We start from the raw sequence: 14,800 nt of genomic DNA, 5'->3' as shown, positions 1-14,800 counted from the left end.
ACTCCATAAAGTTTCAGATGTCTATAGAGACACAAGAGAAACTATTTTCATATAGAAACTGAAATATTACAAAAACCATAGAAAAATTTAAGTTAAAAGCAGCATCACAAGGTCTTCTGATCCAACCTTGTCCTCTGAGTCTAAATTGTACATTATACCACTCAATATAACGTGTCAGTTCCAAGCAAGGTATACATCATTTACCCTCCTAACCACACCAATCACTCTTATGCTCCCAGTACTCTAGAGATAAAAGCAAATATCAAAATAGTGTTATGGCTGTTTCTTAAAACCTGTAATTCTACCAAGCTCCTTTACACATACCAGAAATTACAAAAAAGAACAAGTGATGCTTTGCAGGAACACCTTGCAAACCAAGTCTTTTTTTTAAAAAAAAACAAAAATGAAAACCACCACCCACAGCACAACCTTACACAACCCTGAGTAACAGGTATTTCTCTGCTGTTGAGAAGGGATACCACAGAACACTAGTACTCCTACAGAACTTAAAATTTATACAGGCAAGGACAAGAAAACATTGTCCCTATTTATTATGCGGAGTTATTTTTAAAAGAGAACCTAAGAATAGGGGAGAAACATGACACATTATTTAAATAAAACTACCGCTGTTTCCTTCTTGCATCTGCAGATTTTATCAGCCTGCAGGTACTTTTTTTCCCTACAAACTTCCTTGGACACATCAGATTCTTTCTTTCTTACAAGGCATTAGATTCACCCTGTGGAGTTTGCAACAAAAAAAACCAAAACAAAAAAACAAACAAATAAAGGTAAGCGTACATAGGCAGCAAATTTGAAGAAGTGCTAAACGTAAATTATTGAAAAATCTAACAGATGTTTTGCAGATTAAGACAACACAGACTAGGGAATGCATGCAACTGTTATTTAAACTTATGCCTTTGCAATAAAAAGTTCAATTAATAAATTGGAGAAAGTGTAGGATTCAAAAGTCACCAAAAATAATGCTGTAAGTAAAAGCTGCTATGAGAACTGTAAGAATTTGAAGCTGTCTATAAAAGTTTCTTTTCATCACATAGCTCATGCACAACTTGGTGCAAGTCTTTCCTGATCTTCCACCAGCAAACATCAATTAAGATTAATTTCAAGCAGCTGTCTACTAGCAATACATTGGGCACCTTCTGTCTATCTGTGGCTTTCAGGTGACAAAATGACTTTTTGCTCTTCCTTCCACCCTCAAGAACTATCATGATCACACAAAAGTAAGAAGGGAAACAGCTTAGAGAGAGACAAGAGGAAGACATTTCTGTCCATCACATCTGTGAGGTTAGAAGCAAATTTTTAGTCAAATGATAAAGTAAAAAATACAAGACCTGACTGTTGGCAAAACAACAGAAAATAAACTTAATCCCCCTCCTCCCTTTAATCTTTGGGAAGAAAAGGAGAAGACATTGCAGAAACAATTTACCCTCTCTCCAGAAGAGCAAAGTAAACGCAGAACTTTTTAACCCTTCATTTTGGGTTTTACAAGTGCTACACTCCCCAAGTATTTCCTTCAAGTGCACTTCCTCCAGGTGCAGAGCAAGATCTACACTAATTCTGAGCCAGCAGGTGGCATTAACATCTTACACACCCCAAGCAAACAGGCATTTGTTGGACACATGCAAGTTTACAAGCCCTCTTTAAACCCTAACAAGTAGTTTTCAATGACAGTCCCTATAGCAAGGGAAATTAACTACAATGGTACCTCAAGCAGTCCACTATCAATTCTAACAAAATAAAGACAGGATTGCCTCCTCTTGCCTGCCTGATGGGCTGCTGCATTTCTTGTCTCTCTCACCACAATGCCATCAGGTATACACCAAGGAATTCACATCAGAACCTTATCCTGGAATGCAATAAGGCACTTTAAAAGGTAATGGCAACAGGACTGAAAAAGTTTAACACTCAGATCACACTTTGAATTTGTGCAATAAGCCACAAGAGTAACAAAAATGGGGATGTGTCCCTCTCTAAATCATTACTTATTGCATAAGAAATTGATTTGAGACTCTGTAGATGTGTGTTCCTATTTACTGCTGATTTTCAAAACTTTCTGTGCAGCTACAGACAGGTAGACAAGGCTGCCATTAGTACAGGCAGAGAAAATACTTCCTTACCTCAAATACATGCAAGAATAAAGTCCACTGAACATTGAGGTGCTTGTGTTAACAACTCCTAAATGGACATCCTATTAACAAGGAGTAGGAGTGGAAGAGGAAACCAGACCTTTAATACAAACACCACTGACTTCATATCAAAGTCCACAAGAATAAAATGTAAAGTCAATGCATCATTTCTATAATGGAAATGGGATTAGGAAAAAGTACAAAAACCAAAACCACACACACACAAAAACCCCTTTAAGACCAAAAATATATGGGAACTTTTTTGCTTTCACCGTGAAGCTAAAGTAACTCTGAATGTGACTTGAGAAGGCTAAAAAGAGTCCAGTGGACAGTTTTTAAAAACAGACATTACAGCTCAGTCTTCTTGGTACCGTAAAGTAACACCTTCATTTCCCTGCAGGGGAAAGCAGAAATTAAGATTCAAAAAGAGCTGAAGAATTATTTTCTTCAGAATATACCAGGAAAACAGTAATAGCACATGCAGTGAACACATCACTTTTTGAATCTAAATTCTAACACCAAAAAAACCTGTTATTTAATACTAACTGGCAGCCTTAAGATATTGATCTCCTTTGCACTAGAAAAGTTTAGAAGATTATTTCCACACCTGAATGAGCTTTCAGTAACCACCTATCTTGCATACTAGAAAACCCAGTGTTTTCATGTAAATGCATGCTGGAATTTAGGCAATTTTGATTTAGCCCTACCCTTTCTTCTTTTCTTTTTTTAGTCCAGTGGAAAAACTTGTTAGAAGAATTACAGGGCCTGACACAGATACAGAAGGAAGGCTCAGGAAAAAAGTTAATGTTCTAAGAAGTCCATGTGTGGCTACAAAAAAATAACCATATCTTAAAAAAAAAGCTGATACCTAAATAGTACTATCATTCAGTCACTTACCACTGAAGTCATATAATCTAGAATAGAATTTAAATCCTGGACATTCATGCAACACCTGTTTTCTGATAATGCTTCAATTTCTTACAGGTACCAAGTTCTTGAGTTTAATTACCACTGCATTTCCTGCTCTGAGACATTTGAACAGAGACTCCTATAGATCTACAAATATTTACTTGTCACCAGCCAAATACTATAGACCTTCTGTCTAGAAACTCAGTTTCTTCTTGTCCATGCATTCTGAAGAGCTTGGTTTTTTTAATTTAAATTTCATTTTCTGGATTCCCATGTAACAAGCACCTCTGAAGAAACTCCAAGATCATATGAATGGAAAGGAATTAGTGGTTCCACTGCAGAAGAGAATCTGGGAGTACTAGAACAAACCTTCCTGTATCACTTCTCCATAGTTCTTATTCTGCTTGCTCCAGGGCCTGTGCTTAAAACCAGAGGAAATTGAGAAGTTTGCTTCCACTGAAGCCACAATGCAAAAGAAGCAGTCTCCCTGCTATAGATAACCTTTACTGCAAAGGGCTGCAGTAGATCTCCTAAAGCATCCACAGTGCACAAGAAAACCTCAGTGAAATACAGGGATGTTTGTGGTAAATTTAAGTTTACCAGTAAGATTTCAGCAGTACGGGAGAAACAGGGATTATCTTTCTTCACACAAACAGACCCAAAGAACAGAAGAATGGGTTTTGCCACCCTGCTAACCGGGGCAGTAATGTAACTTTGTTGGTATAAACTTCAGACCAACAAAAGAAACCCTGTTAACCAGTATTACAGCATCAGTTCTAACAATTTCTGGGCAGAGACATTCAATATATCATGCTTGAGGTGAGTGCAGCTTTCAGCTCACATTTTAGTGTTCGGCTTCAAAAGACAAATTGATAACTTAGCATTTCAAACTGATAAATTTAAAACTCACTTCCACAACATTATGCAGAAGCTGGGTTTCAGAAAAGGCCTTCCCAGACAGACAGAAATTCTGGCCACTCATACTTTTTCATTTAAAAAGCACTGACAATATTGATATTACATTGTAATATCAATCTTGTAATACATAAGGGAGTGATAAGATACATGACCAACTATACCAGCAGTTTAAATTTGGGGGCATTACTTACATAGCAATTATTACAAATAATAACCCTACTCAAAGTTCACTTTTCTCTCATAGCCTTGTGTAGTGCTCATATCCCTAAGAGACTAAGAGGTATTTTCATATCCCTATCTCATATCCCTAAGAGACTAAGAGGTATTTTCACCTGCAAACAGTAGTTACATTGTTTAAAGGATGCACCGTATCACTGATGACTTCTGGCCTCCCAAAAGCCCCTCGATCTAGGAAGGCAATGTAAAAAGCAAACCCCCAACTTCACAACCTGGTAAGGCCTTAAGCTATTTTGTGATACAAAACAGCCCCCTTCCTCGGGAAAAAAAAAAAAAAAAAAAAAAAAAAAAAGTGTTGAAGAACTACTAAACTTTACCCCATTCATTGCATCGGTACTAATAACTGTACTTCAGGACAGTAAGACCCTGGCTTGAAAATAATTATATTGAAAAATGTTACGTGCTGAAATACAAGGTTATCTAGGCAATGCAAGCCAAGCCAACAGGAAGAACAGATCTCTGGCTCCGTACGTTTGTACAGACTGGAATAGACTCCAGCATCTGCAGCTCTGCTCCTTTTGCCCCGGCAGACAGGGTTGCTGGGGGCCCGACGCAAATTCCAACCGAGTCAAAAGGATGTGCCCATGTGCTCAACCCTCTCTCGGCTTTTTTCTCCTTCCTCCTCAGCACCACTTTTGTTAAGACAGCCCTGGCCACCGCTCACACCAGGCGGGGAGCGGGGGGTTCAGCCTCGGCGGGAGGAGGGACCCTGCCCGCTCCCTCACCCCCTGCCAGAGGGCCCAAGGAGGAGAATGAGGAGGATGTCCGTGAGCTGCTGCCTCCGTTCGCCGGGGAGGACGCGGGGGCAGGAGCCGCTCGTCCTCAGGCGGGCCCCGGGTTCCGGTCCCCCGGGGGAAGGAGGAGAAGGGATGCAGGGATGCTGTTGCCGTCGTGCCCCTCGGCCCTTGCCCGGGTCGTTCCCCCTCCCGAGGGCCGCGGATCCCCCACACCCCAAGGGCAGGCGAGGAGGGGGCAGGCGGCTCTGGGCGGGCTCGCTGCCCCCCGCCGCTGGGTGGGGGATCCCCCGTGAGATCTCACCTTTTGGAGAGGTCCATGAGGACCCCAGAGAAAAGCTTCTCTCCCAGCCGGAAGGAGACCACCAGGGCGTCCTCGATGATATGATCCAGGGTGACCCGCACCTCAGAGCCAGGCAGCAGCGGAGCCTCCGCCTCCCCTCCGACCGAAGCCACGGGCACCGGGGACTTGGGCTCGGCAGCGCCGGCATCAGCAGCATCCGGCTCCTCCTCCTCCGGCCGGGACGGCTCCTCCCCGGGCTCCGGCTCCGCGGAGCCCCCAGTAGCCGGCGGGCAGGGCTGCGGCTCCTCCTTGGGAAGTTCACGGTGCCCAGCAGGCGGCGGGCAGGGCTGCGGCTCCCCCTCGGACTCTGGGCTGGGCGCTCCCCGGTACTCGGCCTGGGGCAAGTCCACCTCCGGGGTGGAGGGCAGCAGCTTCTCCGTCCTCTCGGCTTCCGGCTCTCGAGTCCCAGCCGGGCTCCGGGCGAGCTGCACAGGCGGCGGCTCCTCGGCCTCGCCGGGAGCAACCTGCCCCCCATCGGCCTCTTCCCCATCAGGCACCACCGACTCCACGGCCTCGGTGACGGCAGGGAGTGGGTCTGCTCCGGCCTCGCTGCCTGGGATCGGCTCCATCTCGGGCTCAGCCTCGCCGGCCCCCCCATCGCCCGGCACCGCTGCAGTCGCTGCCGCCTCCGCAGCCATAGCCGCCATTTTCTCTGCTGCTTCACCGCCGCCTCCCTCTAGCAGCGGGATCGAGAACCACGGCCTTCCCCGCCCGCCTGGGACGGAGAGCCCGCCCCCTAGGCTCGCACTCGGCAGCCTATTGGTGGGCGCCGCGCAACTTTCTACTTCTACTGGAGAGTGGAGACGTCCGTCAAGCCCAGTGAGAACTTCTCGTTGGCCAGCGGAGTCTTCATTCAATAAAGAGCCGGGAAGAGGAGGGAGCGGCGCGGGCTGGCGCTTCCCAGGCCGTTACCGATTGGAGGGGCGGGGCTTTTGTGGCTGCTCTGCCGCTTCACTGGTGGGAGGAGGAGCGGCTCCCGCGGGGAGCTCGGCGATTGGCGGCCCCGAACGTCCGTCAGGGGGAGGCGGGCGAGGCAGGAGCCGCGCGGTGGGCGGCGGGGCGGCCGGGAGGGGGCGCGAGGGAAGGTGGCGAAGGGCGGGAAGAGGCGAAGCTCTCCCGAAGCTGCCCCGGGGTTGTCCCGACGTTGTCCCGACGCTGCCCCCTCCTCCCGGTCCCTTTGGCCAGGGGTGCTGGGGTTCTGGGGCGCTGGCTGCCCCCGTGCTGTGGGGGGGAGCAGTGGCTTTTACTGAGGGGCTGAGGGGTGACAGTGTAGCGAGCGGGGAGGATCGCTGAGGAGAGGAGGGCAAACGGCAGGAGGGCGGGGGAACTGTGAGGTAAATGAAGGCGGTAAAAGATGGAGTAGAGTGAACTGGATGAAGCATCGGCTAACGGTGAAAAGCGCGGTGTGGAGTAAGGGAGAGAAAGAGTTAACGTTTTCCCCCTAAAATGTTCTGAATCGATGATTTGTGCTCCCGTGGGATCAATAGTTGCTCCCGTGTGGGCACACACCACCACCCCCGCCCCAGGTAGGAAACCTTGTGTTAGCTGTACAAAAAAATAATTTAAAAAAGGAAAGGTTTTAGTCTGTTATAGGTATAATTTTCCATTTTGAGAAGTTGAGTCCTTTGCAGGAGGAAGGATGAGTGATATCGAAAAGTAGGAGCAACAGGAGACAGGCAAAAGCAATCCTAAAGCACCAATGGTTTTATCCTTTTGAGTGCTATTATGAGAGTGTTCAGCAGCAAGTGAATTTTACAGGAAAGTAACAAGTCAAATCTCTTAAGATTTTATTTTAAAAGTAAAATATTCCTTTCTTTTCATGTTAGTGACTTTTATTGGCAGACTTCAAAGTTGCTACCAACCATCTGCTTACAATAGAAACAGACCTATACACCAGGTTGTCAGGTAGAGAACTTATAAATTACAGGTATAAAGAACTAGTGAAATTTTTGCAATGGGTATGAGAAAAAAATCTTTAATCAGATTTAAGGTCTGGTACTACAGTCACCTTTTTTTCTTTTAGTTGTAGAAAAATGAGTCACGTGTAAAGGACTACAGTAGCACCAGCAATTTTTTTTAATAAGAATAAATGAGGACATGGAATAAGTAGTCTTCTGTAATAACAACAACAAAAAAGCTATGCATAACTGCATGCAAATAAAACATGATCTTGCAGGTTGCTAGCTATAGGATTTTAGTAAATAGCCAGGGCATGATTGAATTACTGTTGTCCTGATCATAACGGTTTGACTTGGGTAGCAGACATAAAGACTCTTCCTTTTGAATCTGATAGTGGTTTATTTTGTATGGTAAACATGATGCTTCTGTTACTGGTGGTATAAAGTGTGTAAGGAAGATCTGGGAACATCAGGATTTCTGGAGACAAATACATTAGAGATACAGTTAAAAGAATTTGCTAAAGATAAAACTGCTTAATACATTTTGTATGGTTTGCCAGCACGTCTGCTAAATCATTGGTAGTGGCATTGGATAGAATAGAATGGGCTTATTGAGAGAAGGAATAGTAGATACTGAATTACCAATTTATTTTATTTCCAGCCATGCTTGCAGCTTTGTCAGTCTGTATCACAGCAGATGGATCCAGCATGTGATCTGTGGCTTAAAGGAAACCAGATATGGTAAGATTCTTCAGAGCTACCTACCATTCATATTGCTTCCTAAATGCTGTTAGGGATCTGTATTCTGTATCCTGAGGCCATAATACTTTGCAAGATGGCAACTGTCTAGGTGCCCTTAAGGCTCAATGTTATTTGCCAGAATTCTGGAGAATAGTGAGAAGATTTCTCGTGCTACTGAGTTATCTTTGTTTCAAAACTATGCAAGAATTTCTCTTTTAATTCAGATATGAGATTTCATTTTTTTTTTCTGTATGTTCTTCCAAGGAATAGTGGCTCTGAAAGGTTCATGGAAATTTCAAATGGTTCCTAAAAGGTTCTTGTTTAGAAGAAGGCCTGGTATGAAAGAAACGTTTGTAGGAATGGAAGGGCTCTCCTGTTCTTTCCTCTCATTATTTTTGCTCTGTGCAATCATGACAACATATGACATATAGAAAATGAAGATTTTTTTCCCTGAATCTTTCTACATAAAGAAACATATTAGTGAAGATAGCTCATATGTAACACCAGAACTGTTTTTATATTGCTTTCCTACACAAAAATTTTCACTGTGCTTGGAGGTAGTCCAACTGCATTTCAACAGCAGGCCAAACCATACTCTGCATGCACAGGACTGTTCTGCAGTTTAGTTGTATGATCATCTGTTTCTGATCAGCTGATTTCTTTATTTGTACCTTAAACTATTAGTAATCTATTTGTTCATCCCAAGACTAATATTGTGAGGTGAAGGCATCACATTAGCTAGAAGGGCTGGCAGGGTACAGGAATATGCGTTGACATTTTAAATTTTATTTTATTATTTTTATTTTGATTTTATTATTTTGTTGCTCAGGAGATGCAGTACTATATTTCAAAAGCTTACAGACACTCGCATTTGGATAGAATTTTGCAAAAGTAAAGTTGCCTGACAGCTTTCACACAGGGGCAGCCAGGACTGTCATGGTTCTTAGTACGAAAAAGCATGGCTTGTGTAATTAGTTTGTAGGGCTGGTGAATTTAATTGTGCTAGCCGGTGAGTTCACTTCCTTTCTCTGGTGCTGCTGTGCCTTGGCATAAAAGGATGGCAGTAAATTCCAGGACTACAAGAAATTACAAAATAATACAAAGAGACTACTCAGCCCTTGAGCTGATGGGACATTAAGATCCAACAGCTCAGCCCAGCAGCCTTTTGTTATGTTAAGTTTAGACTTATGCAGGGGATGGGCGTAAAATGGAGAATTTCCTCTTGCAAAACTTCAGCAGGTTAATGCTTGCTGAAATGCACCTTGCTTTTCCTCAGGTGTTCCTCAGGCAGACAGTTACTTTTAAAATGCTAAATGTCATCTCATACATGTACTGCATTGCTTGTGCTAAACATGGGAAACAGATCTGGGTGTATGGCTTGTTAACATTTTGGGTTTTTTCACTGCAGTAACAGAGGAGATTATTTGCTTGTCCCAGGCAGTTTAAACTGAGGATTTCTTAAAGTGGAATGTACACAGCTGTTTTACAGTATCTTTTGCATGTTGAAAGGTGCTATTTGTGCTTTTTTAAAGGAGGCCAGTAAGGACATTTACACACCACTCCAATAGCCAACAGAAATATGATACCATAAGTAACCCTGAAATGAAAATATACTAGCATTAAGCATGTAGATGCAGGATAAAACTTGTGGGTGTAACAAAAAGGCGTTGGCTTTATAATTTTTCCCATCCTTTTCCAAATTCCTTTGATCACCATTTAGTTTCTGTTTATTTTAAATCCAGCCTTTAATCTCTTTAGGATAGGGTTTGTCTTTTTGTGGCTGGTTTGCATAGTGATTGGCATCGTTGGTTCCTTGTTTCTACCCTGGAACCTCTAGAAACTGCCAAAATAAAATGAATGAAGTTAATTAAACAAATTGCAATAAACACTTTCTGTAGATTAAAGCAAATCTCTCTGTGTTCAGGAAGTTGAAGAAAGGACAGAAGTAAAAAGAATAAAACATGAATTTGAGAGAGGAACTGATAGAATTGGAGGGAATAGAACTCTGAATTCAAAGGCAGGAAAATGCAGAGCTGTGTGAAGATGTATTACCAGCACATTGGCAGGCTGGGTAGCTGAAGAAGTTTGAGTTGAGAGAAGAGATGTGATGTGGTTACATGATGCCTGTAAGAGGTAGACACACTGTATCCGTGTAGACACACTGAATCTACACAGATGTCAGAATTTTTTCTTGTGTAAAATGTGACGTAAAAGGGATCGTGGTTCGGATCCATCCAATAGATCCAGTCTTTGCTGGCTCTTCTGCAACAAGACTGAGAAAAGGTCTGCTACGAGAACGGTACTTTTCTCCCTGCCTCAATATGAATCATAGTGGCAATAACTTCCTGCGTCTGCTGTAGTGACAACAATTTCCTGTGACTCTGAGGAAGGTCTAAGGGTCTCATAAAAAAATCTGTTAAAGGTTAAAAAATCTTTTTTAACGTCATTCAGTGTTTGCAAGCCATATTCTGTTAATGTTGTGAAATTTCCAATGCTTTCCTATTTAAAAAGAAACAATGTAACCAACGAAAGCGGCTGTATGTAAGCAATACACAGCAATACAAGCAAACAGAAAGTAAAGGTTGTTTCTTGATCGTATGCTGCGGACTTGCTGCTTCTGTAAAAAATTGGCAAAATAATGCTCTTAAAACAGTTGTTAATTACACCTAGGCTGTTTCAAATTTCGTTGTTGATCTCTTACAGGAAACTGATATGGCAGGAGAAAATAAGCAGTCATTCCCCTAATGTTTGGTAACTGATTTTTTTAGCCATATGAATATAAAGGAAAAAAAAAAATATCAGGAACAGGGTGGCCAACAGGTCCAAGGAAGGGATTCTTCCCCTGTATTCAGCACTGGTGAGGCCACACCTCGAGTCCTGTGTCCAGTTCTGGGCCCCTCAGGTCAGGAAGGAGACTGAGGTGCTGGAGCAGGTCCAGAGAAGAGCAAGGAGGCTGTGAAGGGATCCAGCACAAGTCCTGTGAGGTAAGGCTGAGGAAGCTGGGGGTGTTCAGTCTGGAGAAGAGGAGGCTCAGGGGAGACCCCATCACTCTCTACAACTCCCTGAAAGGAGGTTGGAGCCAGGGTGGGGGTCGGGCTCTGCTCCCAGGCAGCTCTCAGGAAGACAAGAGGGCATGGGCTTAAGCTCTGCCAGGGGAGGTTTAGGTTGTATAATCGGAAAAAGTTCTTTACAGAGAGTGTGATCAGGCATTGGAATGGGCTGCCCAGGGAGGGGGTGGATTCTCCATCCCTGGAGGTTTTTAAAAAGAGACTGAATGTGGCACTCAGTGCCATGGTCTGGGAACCACAGTGGTAGTGGTTCAAGAGTTGGACTTGATGCTCTCAGAGGTCCTTTCAAACCCTGCCCATTCCATGATTCTGTAAATGCTCATGTTTTTAGGTTTATGAATGATCATTAAAGGATTTGTGTGCATGCACACATGGCCCAGAATTCTACCCTGTAATTTAAAAAGTTAATTATATGCTAAATTTCTTGTGACCAAGTCGTGAATCATCATATCATAGAATCATAGAATAGGCTGGGTTGGAAGGGACCTCAGAGATCATCGAGTCCAACCCTTGAACAACTACCGCCACAGACCATGGCACTGAGTGCCATATCGAGTCGCTTTTTAAATGTCTCCAGGGACGAAGAGTCCACCACCTCCCCAGGCAGCCCGTTCCAATGTCTGATCACCCTTTCCGTGAAAAAATTCTTTCTAATATCCAATCTGAACTTCCCCCGGCACAATTTAAGACCATGCCCTCTTGTCTTACTGAGAGTTGCCTGGGAAAAGAGACCAACCCCCGCCTGGCTCCATCCTCCTTTCAGGTAGTTGTAGAGAGCAATGAGGTCTCCCCTGAGCCTCCTCTTCTTCAGGCTGAAGTTAACGACTGGGGCATTACTTAGTGTCCATATGGAGAACTGATTTAAATCAGTTACCATGCCTGTCATTGCTTAAAGAATCTGCAACTATAAGTGAGCCCTTGGGGCAAAGCACTGGCTTTAGCTCACTGCCAGTGTCTCACACTCAGTTTATAAGTTTAAAGAAATGTGTGTCTGAAACTACTTCTTCTCTTATCTTGTAACCTGACTGATTTCTGCTGTCTTCTGACATTTGTGCATCTGTAGGTGCTGATGCTATCCACATTGTATCTCCACATATTTTTCCATTCAGAGAAAATGAAATAACTTTGAATATGCAAAATTGCTAATACTATTACTGTTTCATATGTCATCATATAAAACCTTATCTCTGTTTTTTCATCCTTTTCATGACTTTTTTAAGGACAATTCAGCCTTCATAGTGCTGGGGGCCAGAGATGTATCAGTGTATGTACAAGAGGATGATTGTTGGGCTAGGACACCATCCTGTCAGCACAGGAGCTGCCTTGTTCCTGAGTTAGGTTAGCTCCAGTTCCTTCTTGCTGGAGCTAGATCTTACTATTTAACACAGGATTCTGCACATTATTATATTACTCTTGTTTCAAAATATCTGTCAGCATTTTCCTTGGCATTCGTAAACCTTTCCCCCAAATTATTTTTAGGGTTGAACATATGCACTGATACGTATAATGTTATGTAGTCAGTGTAAAATATACAAATGCTTACCTTTAAATAACATGTAATGTGCTTGATTGTTGAGTAAAACAGCATATACGTTCCTTTAAAGATGAGTGTTGAGGTTTTTTGTTATATGGAAAAGCAAATTAAAATACTGTTTATTATTTCCCCTTCATAAGTGTTTGTGCATTGGGTGCACAGCTGATAAGAAACATTTTGATGTTCCTCTCATAAAGTACTGACATCAACATACAGAATATGTTCTAAGGTGTGATGGATAAAACCTTCCTTCAGGGTAAGAGTTAAACCTATTTACTAGAATGTCTTTATAGGCATTTTGGGCCTTTGGAAACAGACCTTAAATCAGTTGGTGAAAATCCTCAATGTCCAAAGCAAATGCTAATTTTTAAAATTTAGAACTGTTTTTCTCTAGAGTCAGTTGGCAAATCACTGACAGTGGTGTAAACACCCACATGTTCCTGTAACTGCTGGAGGCAGCTGCTCAGCAGGCCTGAGTAAAGAGTAGCTCTCTTAAATTCATGACTTCTGTTCATGTCTGCTGAGCACCAAAGACTCAGTTCATTTCTGACAATTGAATGGAATCCTTACATTTCTGCAGTCCTACCTCTTCCTCATTAATAGCTCTTTAGCGCTTTAGAGAGTACCAACTTGCATAGTCTACATTCTTTAAAAGAGACTGAGATAGGGGAAGGGAAGAATAGGATTATTGTCTTAAAATAATACTTGATTCAATCTGTCAGATATAGACTATTTGTATCACATTAAAAAGTGTTTTATATTTTATCCTCCAGGCCATGCTGTAACTGCAATGTTTTTCCTTTCCTGACCCATTCCTGCCTCTATGCAAAAGTACCCATCTTAAATAAAGTACCATGGTGTTCAAGAGTTCATAGCTAGTGTCTGAAACATATCTGTTACTGACATGCCATTAATGCATTGGTGACATTATCCCTGTATCTAGGGTAAACTGGGAGGCCTAAATTCAAGAATAATTCAAGGTAAATTCAAGGTAAATTAGCATGGTAATTTTTTGTTCTTTGATTGTGGAAACATAGTAGTGTTTCTGAGGTTGTTCTACATCTGTGACCCCAAGATCAAGAGAACTTGCATCTGGTGAGGTGTGGCTCTTCCTTACCTGAGATCCCTGGAGATAAATCTCATGTCAAGTAGGAATTATAGGGATGGTAAAATACTGACCTTAATTATGTACAGAAATGGGAATCCTACATAATGTGTCCTCATTTTGGTTTTTGTGCTGAAAGAGCTTAAGAAGGTGGGATAATAGAGGAAATAGAATTGACTAGTAATCATTTGGAACCATTGTACTTCCTGAGCTGAAGCAAGCAGCTGCCAACACATCTCTCACACTGTGTCCTTCCCTTTGTCACTTATTTATAGCCTGAGCTTTGCTGGCTGTGAAAAATGGACAATAATATTGCATTCACAGCAGTGTAATATGGTCCAATTATAGCAAATGTTTAAAAACAACTTGAGGATAAAAAGTGTTATCTAAGTTATCAGATGTTATCCTGGATAAAGACACAGTGACCAGATAATTTGTCTTCTGGATGCATGTGGTTATTCTATAAATTACAAGTTAATTTCTGGCCTTAAATTAAGAGTTATTGACCCATTCATTTTTCTTACTAATTGGTTTACATGACCAGTAAAATGGCTGATGAAGGCAAGTGTGTTTTCCAGCTAGACATTGCCTTCCATGCAACAGTTCTGTATGGGTTGGCTTCAAATCACAGATATGCACTCCAGTCAGCTCAACAAAATAGGAGAGATTGCTATTGGGTTTTTCCAGGTGTATTTCAAAAGTGTGCTTATAATTGCCAGTTTCTCTTGAAGCCATGTTGGCTTCCTGGTTTACCTGAGTAAGTGTGAGTAATTTTTGTTTTGCATCCTTGTTTTATTGTCCACGTGCCATTCCTAACTGTCCATGTTTGGTAATCAGATCTTCCTCTGAGTTTGCTATTTGCTATCTATCTGATGTCTTGGAAGTCATAAAATGGAGACACTATGGAGCCCAGGAAACCACAGGAAGTTGTTTTTTTCTGCCTGTCTTGTGATACAGTTTTGAAACTGTTCACAGGGGAGGGGTGTCGCACAAATGACAATCCAAGTTTTTCAGGTCTTTCCCCTCTCTTCAAAAGGCCAAAGGAAAAGTATTGAAACATGTAATATACTGTTTAGCCAAGTTGTCCAGATAAACTCTAGATTAAAGCCAAACAAACTGAAACAACAACCAAAACCAAAATAAAACCCATCTAGTACTGAAAGTCTGCA

General features: G+C 42.5%; 2 protein-coding genes across 9 annotated transcripts in view; one reads left to right on the top strand and one right to left on the bottom strand.

Annotated features, from left to right (window-relative positions):
* Window positions 1-6,140, bottom strand: part of PWWP2A (PWWP domain containing 2A) — a 36,611-nt gene extending 30,471 nt beyond the window's left edge. For 2 of the 6 annotated variants that reach the window (XM_071758547.1, XM_071758546.1), the window contains exon 1: window positions 5,247-6,140. In XM_071758547.1, coding sequence (XP_071614648.1) covers window positions 5,247-5,932 — 686 coding nt within the window. In that variant the 5' untranslated portion in view covers window positions 5,933-6,140. The remainder of the gene's footprint in view (window positions 1-5,246) is intronic. The other 4 variants (XM_071758549.1, XM_071758550.1, XM_071758548.1 and 1 more) reach the window with 3 other exon arrangements.
* Window positions 6,141-7,900: 1,760 nt separating this feature from the next.
* The window catches only part of FABP6 (fatty acid binding protein 6), a 452,944-nt gene continuing 446,044 nt past the window's right edge, over window positions 7,901-14,800 (top strand). For 2 of the 3 annotated variants that reach the window (XR_011728817.1, XM_071758564.1), the window contains exon 1: window positions 7,901-7,924. The gene's annotated coding sequence lies outside the window, so the exon portion shown is untranslated. The remainder of the gene's footprint in view (window positions 7,925-14,800) is intronic. The other variant, XM_071758567.1, reaches the window with a different exon arrangement.

This window comes from Heliangelus exortis, chromosome 15, assembly GCF_036169615.1.
Source record: "Heliangelus exortis chromosome 15, bHelExo1.hap1, whole genome shotgun sequence".
Classification (NCBI taxonomy): Eukaryota; Metazoa; Chordata; class Aves; order Apodiformes; family Trochilidae; genus Heliangelus; species Heliangelus exortis.
This window is presented reverse-complemented; position numbering and strand designations above follow the sequence as displayed.